This window comes from Hylobates moloch, unplaced genomic scaffold, assembly GCF_009828535.3.
Source record: "Hylobates moloch isolate HMO894 unplaced genomic scaffold, HMol_V3 SCAFFOLD_8, whole genome shotgun sequence".
Taxonomy (NCBI): domain Eukaryota; kingdom Metazoa; phylum Chordata; class Mammalia; order Primates; family Hylobatidae; genus Hylobates; species Hylobates moloch.
Window position 1 is genome coordinate 31,310,454 of NW_026652283.1, and position 8,805 is coordinate 31,319,258.

General features: G+C 48.4%; 1 protein-coding gene across 1 annotated transcript in view; it reads right to left on the reverse strand.

Annotated features, from left to right (window-relative positions):
* Nucleotides 1-5,707: 5,707 nt before the first annotated feature.
* LOC116472406 (putative spermatogenesis-associated protein 31C2) overlaps nt 5,708-8,805 on the reverse strand; it is a 7,542-nt gene continuing 4,444 nt past the window's right edge. Inside the window, 5 exon segments of the mRNA XM_058442785.1 lie at nt 5,708-5,943; nt 5,946-6,432; nt 6,435-7,057; nt 7,060-7,602; nt 7,605-8,392. Of these exon segments, the coding sequence (XP_058298768.1) occupies nt 5,708-5,943; nt 5,946-6,432; nt 6,435-7,057; nt 7,060-7,602; nt 7,605-8,392 (2,677 nt within the window).

Consider the following 8,805-nt stretch of genomic DNA (forward strand, 5'->3'; position numbering starts at 1 on the left):
TTTCTACAGCAGAATAATAACACTAGCAGAGAGCTAGTGCCAGCTATTGGTGGTAGGACAAAGATGGTTTTGTTCTCAATTGAAACTCAGCTGAATGTAGAATTGTGTAGGAAACAGTTAGTATGGTGATAGAATAGAAAGAGTAGCAAACATGAAGTAAACCATGCTATGAATGCCTACACTACCATTGTAATTTCTGGAAGAATGATACCACTTATTTTATTGCTTTTTGAAGGATGAATATTTTAGCATATATGCTGTAGACCTCAAACCCTGTGAAGAGTCTCAAAGAAGCTGGCTGGATAAAGCCTGCTGTGGATGTCTTTATATTCCAAGATTGGTGATGCAATTGGAATATGTGTCCCCACCAAATCTCATGTTGAATTATATTTCCTAATGTTGAAGGTGGATCCTGGTATAAGGTGATTGAATCCGGAAGGCAAATTTCTCATGAATGGTTTAGCACCATCCTCTTGCTACTGTCCTCACAATCATGAGTGACTTCTCATGAGATCTGGTCATTGAAAACTCTATGTCACCTCCCTACTCTGTGTGTTTTCCTCTTGCCATGTGAGACAACTCTTCGCCTTACACGAAGATTGAAAGATTTCTGAGGCTTCCCAGAAGCAGAAGCCACTATGCTTCCTGTCTACCCTGCAGAACCATGAGCCAATTAAACCTCTATTTCAAAACGAATCATACAGAAAATGGCAAATGAGGACTGGGGCATTGCTATAAAGATACCTGAAAATGTGGAAGCAGCTTTGGAACTAGGTAATGGACAGAGGTTGGAAGAGTTTGTAGGGCTCAAAAGAAGACAGATAGATGAGAAAATGTTTGGACCATCTTAGACTGGTTAAATGGTTGTGACAAAAGTCCTGACAGAAACATGGACAGTGAAGGCCAGGCTGAGGAGGCCTCAGATAGAAATAAGAAGCTTTCTGGGAAATGTCTTCCTTTTGGATATGGAAAGTTTACACAATGCCTGTACCATCATTGTACCTTAGAAGTAGTGAACTTGCTTTTTATTTCAGAGGCTCATAGGAAAAAGAGACTGTAGCCTTGACTCAGATGAGACTTTGGACTTTGTAACTTTGAGTTAATGCTGAAATGAGTTAAGACTCATGCTGGCAAGGCATGATTGTATTTTGCAATGTGAGAAGGACATGACGTTCGTGGGGTCAGGAACAGAATAATAGGGTTTGTCTCTATGTCCCTATCAAAACTCATGTGGAACTGTACTCCCTAACATTAGAGGTGGGGCCTAGGTGGAAAAAAATTTAGTCATAAAATGGTGTGGGAAGATCCTTCACGAATGATAAAGCACCATTCCCTTGATGCAGTCCTCCTGATAGTGAGTGAGTTCTCATGAGATCTGGTTGTTTTAACAGGCTGTGGAACTTCTTTCCTCACTCTGTCTTCCTCCTACTCCTGCCATAGGAGACAACTCATTGTCCTTGGCCTTCTGGTATAATTAGGAGGCTCCCTGACTCCTCCCAGAAACAAAAGACACTATGCTTCCTTCACAGCCTGCAGAATCCCGAGTCAATGAAACCTCTTTATTTACAATAAGACACAAAATTAGAACTGCAGAGAGGAGCTGTGAAATATCTTCAAGGCCTTTTTCCATTTTTCTTGGCTATTAGCACAGGGCTTCTTTATATGCAAATTTCTGAAATCTTGAATTTTCCCCCCTTAAATCGGGTTTTGTGTTATTACTACATAGCCAACCTGCTATAGAGATACGTGAAAAAGTAGAAGCAGGTTCCAAGTGGGTAGCAAACAAAGATTGGGAGGGTTTGGAGGGATTAGAGAATGAGAGAAGGATGAGGGCCTGGTGGGAGTGATTTATTCATGGATGGGTGGTGGGTGGGGTGGAAGGAAAAAGAGGTGGGTAGGGTGGGGAGGAGTAGGCTGGCTGTAGGGTGCTGGAAGGGTGGGGTGTAGTGGGAGTGGGGAGCCACCTGCTACAGAGGCACAGCCTCATGGACAACCTGTACTAGGGCAGTGCACCTGTGGCTTTGCAGGTTTTAGCCCCCACGGCTGCTCTAATGGACTGGGCTAGTGTTGAGTTCCTGTCGCTTTTCCACAGTGAGGGTGCAAGCTGTTGGTGGGTCTATGAATCTAGCTCTGCCTCTGCAGCAGGCTTCTGCCTGGAAATAGGAGGTGGAGGTGGGTATGGGGGGGTGGATCCTTCACCAGTGGTTAAGCACCATCTTCTTGATGCTGACCTTGTGATACGGAGTTCTGATGAGATCTGGTTGTATAACAGGGTGTGGGACCTCTTTCCTTTCTCAGTCTTGCCTCTACTCCTGCCATATGAAGCACCTCCTTACCCCTTGGACTTTTGGTATGATTGGGAGGCTTCCTGAGTCCTCCTAGAAGTGGAAGCCAGTATGCTTCCTTTACAGCCTGCAGAACCGTGAGCCAATTGCACCTCTTTTCTTTGTAATTATACACAAAATTAGTGCTGTGAAGTGGAGCTATGAAATGCCTTCAAGGCCTTTTCCCCATTGTCTTGGCAACTAACACTCAGCTTCTTTTCATGCAAATGTCTGAAGCCTTTGCGAATTTTCCCCCTGAAAATGGACTTTTCTTCTTTTACCACATTACCAGGCTGTGACAAAGATACCTTGAGAATGTAGAAGCAGGTTCAGAAGTGGGTAAAAGACAGAGGTTGGGAGAGTTGGGAATGCTTAGAAGACAGCAAGATGAGGAAAAGTTTGGACCACTGAAAAGAATTGTTACATACTTGTGATCAGAAGTCCGACCGAAAGATGGACAGCAAAGGCCAGACTTAAAAGGTCTCAGATGAAAATGAGGAATTTCCTGTTAACAGGAGCCACAGTTACATTCGATTGGCCTAACAAAGAACGTGGCTGTATGGTGACCCTGCCCTGGAGATCTGTGAAACTATGAACGTGGGGGTGATAATTTAGGATGTATCTGATGGAATGAACATGTAGGCAGCATAGCTTCAGAGGTGTCCTGTCCACGTCGAACAGCCTGTGTTCTTATGTGCAACCTAAGAAATGACCTCAAGTTGCAACTTCTATTTAAATGAGAAGCAGAGCTCAAAAATTTTAAAAATTTGCAGCCTAGCCAAACGGTCAAAAAGGAAAGCTGATTTTCAGGAGGAAAATTAGGGAACATTTAGAGTATTTGCATAAAAAAGAGCCCAGTGCAAGTAGCCAAGTCAATGGGGAAAAGGCCTTGAAGGCATTTTAGAGACCTTTGCAGCAACACTTGCTGTCACAGGCCCTGGGGCCTAGAAGAGAAAAATGGTTTCCTGGGCCAGCTCCATGGCCTCCCTGCTGTGTGCATCCTCAGGACACTACTGCCTGCATCCCTGCAGCTCCAGCTCCAGCCATGGCTGAAAGATGCACAGGTACAGCTTGGGTTACTGCTTCAGAGATGGCGCCAAGCCTTGATGGCTTCCACATAGTGTTAAGCCAGCAAGTCCACAGAGCAAGAGACTAGACGCTTGGGAGCCTGCGTCTAGACTCCAGAGGATGTACAGAAAAGCCTGAGTGTCTAGGCAGAAGCCTTTCCAAGAGGCAGAGCCTCATGGAAACCTTTATTAAGGCAGCAAAGAATGGATGTATTGGACAGAAGCCCTCACACAGGGAGGCACCATCCTCCAAACCCCAGATTCGTAGACCCACCAACAGCTTACCCCCTCTGTGTGGAAAAGCTACAGGCACTCTACACCAGCCCTGTCCATGAGGGCAGCCGCAGGGACTGATCACTGCAACCCCACAGGTGCATATCTGCCCAAGGCCTTGGGAACCCAGCCCTCACACCCCTGTGCCGTGGGTGTGGGACAAGGATTCCAAAAGGATGATTTTGGAGCTGTAGGATTGAATGACTGGCCTGCTGCGTTTTGGACGTTCATGTATCCTGTGAGTACCATCAGTGTTTGTTTTTCTTTCAGGCAATTTTTCTTCTATTGGCTGGGAATGCTTACCCATTGCCTGTACAATCATTGTACCTTGGAAGTAGTTAACTTGCTTTATAATTCAGAGGCTTATGGCCAGAAGGGACTGTATCCTTGTCTCAGATAAAACTTTCGGCTTTGGACATTTGCTGGAATGAGTTAAGATTTGGGGGACTGTAGGGAAGGCATCATTGTATTTTGCAATGTGAGAAAGACATGAGATTTGCATGGGCAGGGGCAGAATAATATGACTTGGCTGTGTGTCCCACTGATGTGGAATTGTAATGGGAAATGTTAAAGGTGGGGGCTGGTGGAAGGTGATTTAATCATGGTGGAGAGTGAAGGTTGGAAGGTGGGGGTGGTGGGGAGAATTGGGGGTAATTAGGGGGGGGTGGGGGGTGAAAGGCGGGGGTGGGGGCAGATCCTTCACAAATGGTTAAACACCATCTCCTTAATGCTGTCCTTCTGATAGTTGTCTTCATAATTTTATAGCTGTGAGATTGAATACTGGTCTGCTGGGTTTTGGATGTGCCTTGGGCCTGTGGTCCCATTTGTATTATTTTTCTGGGAAATTTCTTCCCTTTGGATTAAGAAAGCTTACCCAATGCCTGTACCATCATTGTACCTTGAAAGGAAAGAACTCCATTTTAATTTCGGGCAGAAGATACTGTACCTTTGTCTCGGAAGAGACTTTGAACTTTTTATAGTTGAGTTAATGCTGGAATGAGTTAAGGCTTTTGGAAACTTTTGAAAAGGCAAGATTGTATTTTACCCTGTGAGAAGGACATGAGATTCGGAAGGGTCAAGGTTGGAAGAATATGGTTTGGCTGTGTTTCACTAGAAAAACTCATGTGGAATTGTAATCCCAAATTTTGGTGGTGAGGCCTGGTGGGAGATGATTTAATCAGGATGGGAGGTGGGTGGGGGTGTAAGGAGAAAGGGGTGGGGAGGGTGGGGAGGAGTAGCCTGGCTGTAGGGTGGTGGGTAGTAGGAAGGGGGAGTAACCTGCTGCAGAGGCAGAGGCTCATGGGAAACCTCTACTAGAACAGTGCACCTGTGGCTTTGCAGGCTTTATCCCTCATGGATGCTTTCATGTGCTGGGCTAGTGTTGAGTGCCTGTAGCTTTTCCATACTGAGGGTGCGGGCGTTTGGTGGGTCTATCAATCTGGGGTCTGGAGGATGGTGGCCTGCTGCGTGGGGGCTTCAAGCCCATATGTTCCTTCTGCACTGCCCTAGTAGAGGTATTCCAAGAGGCTCTGCCTCTGCATCCGTCTTCTGCCTGGAAACAGTTGGGGGTGGAGGTGAGTGGGGTGGTTGATCCTTCACCAATGGTTAAGCAGCTTCTTCTTGATGCTGACCTTGTGATACTGAGTTCTCATGAGATCTGGTTGTATAACAGTGTATGATATCTCTTTCCTCTGTCTTGCTCCTACTCCTGCCATATGAAACATTTTATTGCTGTTTGTCCTTCTGGTATGATGGGGAGGCTTCCTGAGTCCTCCCAGAAGCAGAAGTTACACTTTCTTTACAACCTACAGAACCATGAGCCAACTAAACCCCTTTTGTTACGATCATACAGAAAATGAGTACTGCGAAGTGTAGCTATGAAATGCCTTCAATGACTTTTCCCCATCGTATTGTCTCTTAACACTGGTCTTCTTTTTAATGCAAATATCTGAAGTCTTCTTGAAGTTTGCCCCTGAAAATGGCCTTTTTTTCCTTCTACATCACCAGGCTGTGAGAAAGATAGCTGAAAATGTAAAAGCAGGTTCAGAAGTGGCTAACAGCCAGAGGTTGGAGAGTTGGAGGACTTGGAAGAAGACAGGAAGATGAGGGAAACTTTGGACCATTGTAAAGACTGGTTAAATAGTTGTGATTAAAATGCTGACAGAAAGAGGGACAGTGAAGGCCCTCATTGTTGCACTGGACACTTTTCAAGGTCTGTTGATCTCTGATCTCCCTGTCTCTGATGGGACAACTCTGGCTCTTGAGGGTGGCTTGTTGCTGCTGGCTGCATAGCTCAGCATTCTGCTGTGCTCTGAGTAGAAGGGGTGCCTGTGGTTGCAGGGAAATCCACAGACTGGGGCTTGAAACTGCTGTTAGCGCCGACTTACCTTTGAGGCATGGCGCGCATGGCAAAGTGACGTTTTCTCCTCCAGTGTCTGTCCAACTGCTGTCATGAGCCGCTGAGCTTCAGCACAGCTGCTGTACACACATGATTGGTTTTTTACTGGTATTTGGCTCTCGGCAGTGACTGGTGCTGGCTTGCTTTTTTTCTCTGAAAAAACCCTCTGAACAAATTGCTTGATGTTTTCTCCAAAGTGGCTTATTGAAGGAGGCTGTTTCTTTGATGGCAGTAGCTGGACGCTTTCATTCTGACGGATGTCTTCTGTCTTCTTGCCTGGGGCAAGTTGAGAAGTCCTCAATTCGTGAAGCATTTCATCATGTTTTTCTATGTTGGGCTTCCTAGAGTTCTCCCTCTTGTGAGTCGGGGGGGAAACATCGGCCTTTGGCTCTTGCATGAGCCTTGACAATTTGGGTTCCTGGGCTCCTTGTGCCCCAGGTTGCTCCTTCTGGCTGCCATGAGGTCACGTAGCTCCTGGGAAGCCTGCGTGTTCCCAGTAGGCATGCTCTGGAGATGGCCCTGGGACACTTGAGAAGCCAAATTCTCTGAAGCATGGGGCAGAACAGATGCTTGCCCATCTGGAAGGAGCACAATAGCAGAAGAAACTTGAGGCTGGGTCTCTGACGTCGTGGCCGTTCCAGGCTCAAATTCACTAACAACCTCCTCCCTAAGACACAGCTTTCTTGGGTCTTGGGAGACAGACATTCTAGGGAGTAGAGAGCTTTTGCTGGTCCCTGGAGCCTCGAAACCATGCACATCCTCACTTGTGGCTTGGAGGTTTGCCAGCATACAGGTTGCCAAGGGGACTGTGGGTTGGGGCACTGCCTCCCTGGTCTCTCCAGCCCTTGAAGATTGGGCTCCTAAGCTCCTGCTCTGCTGGGTGCTGCCTGTGAGGCTGAATGTGAGGGGCTTAGATGACCACCTGCCCTCCTGTCCAGCTGGAGGAGACTTCAAGGGCCCATGACCATTCCAAGATGGGATCCCTCGTGGGGCAGGTGGGATGCAGGTGAGGAGGCCCGAAGACTCTCTGTCATGTGAACAGATGCTTTGGTCAGCACCTGCTTTCTCAGGCTTGTCATTGGTGGCTTTCTAAGGAATGTGTCCACCTCAACTTTTGAGCCAGCCCCAGATTCACAGGTGGCTGAGGAGGGACCGGCAAGCGGTATAAGGGACAAGGATGAAACCTTTTCCAGTTTAAAGCACTGAATGGGCTTGAGGACCCTGAGGGGTAGACCCCACCTGTGTTTGGCCCAAAGCCTCACTATATGGGCTCCCAGCACCTGCTGAGTGCACGGCTCAAGGAAGGAAAGCTCCTGCGCTGTGTTCACACAGGCTTTCCCACTTTCTGGGGCTGCTAGATTGCTGGTTTTCACGTGGGTGTTGGACATGGGAAAAGCCTGGTTGACAGCAAGTCAGGATCGACGCACTCTCACAGGGATCAAGCCCTCGTTGGTCTGGCCCAACTTCCTGCCCATGTGGGTTTTCAGGATGTGTCGTATATGATTCCTGTCTGTGTGTCTTAATAAATCACTTCCCGAGCACTCCTCAAGGGCTTCCTCAAGTTCCTTTCTGACTCCTCAGATGTCGCCCCCAGAACCTTCCCTGGGAAGCTTTCCATGCCCCTGGATAGATGTTGTGGGGTCTCACCCAGAATTTGCCCCAGATGTGGGCACAGGTCCCTCTCTAGCTGGAACTTCACCTTCTGTGCCTCCTTGCTGCTTTCGCCTGTGGACGTGGAGGACTGCCAGGGCCTGGGTTTGCCCTTGGCCTGACTTGTCCCTGGCGATTTATCCCGAAGCTGCATCAGATCCAGAGACTCTTGGATCCTTCCAGGTTGCCCCATGTGTTGCTCCAGTTGTCTCCGGAGTTCAGGACTGACTGGAAAGTTCTCAGGCAGAATGGATGTCAGTCTTTCCTGGGGAAGGTTAGGCATGGAGACACTAAAGACGTCCTGAGATTCTTGGACGCTAGAGGGTAAAGCCAACCCATCTTCTGGTTGTTTCCTCAACAAAGGCCATTCAGGGTGTTGAGTTTCAGGTAGGGAGAGAGCTTGCACTTTATTCTGCGACTCAGGGCAGGCTACTCCAGTGTTCTTGATCGGGGATGGAAAAGCAGGAGATAGGACTGGGAAAGACGATTGAAGATAGGCCTGAGCCTCGGCCTGAGCCATAGGTGTTGGCCGGAATTGGGGTGTGGATGAAATAAAGGGTTGGGATTCAGGCCCCACATGGGACAGGGGCTGGTCCAGGAAAAGCAGTGGGGACATTGTAGTCTCCCTTTGGCGGGAAAGATGATCTTTCTGGACTGAGGAGTTGAAGACGCACCAGGTTCTGGTAGTCTCCTGCCACCAGGAGAAGGCAGAAACTTGACTGTTTGAGCCGCCAGGGCCTAAGATGGCTGGGACAGAAGCTGCCAAATCCTCATGTGGAGACGATCTTGAGGGACGGTGCCCAGTGGAAGTGCCCCTGAGTCACGGTGAAATGGAGTTATCAGAGTGGAGTCCCGCAGGCGAGGAGCAGTGAAGCCATTTGGAGGAGGCGGAGAGAAGGCCAGAGGATCAGGGGGGTGTGGTGGGTGAAGGAAAAGCGCAGGTCGCTCGGGTGAAGGGCGTTCTAGGAGAAGGGAAGGTTCTGGTGGCTGGGAGGCAGTTAGGGAGGAGACTGAGGTGGTCATTGGGCCTGGTGGTGGGGTGGAGGCCAGATCCTGAGGATGCTTGGTTCGAGGATCCGGGGAAGCTAACGGG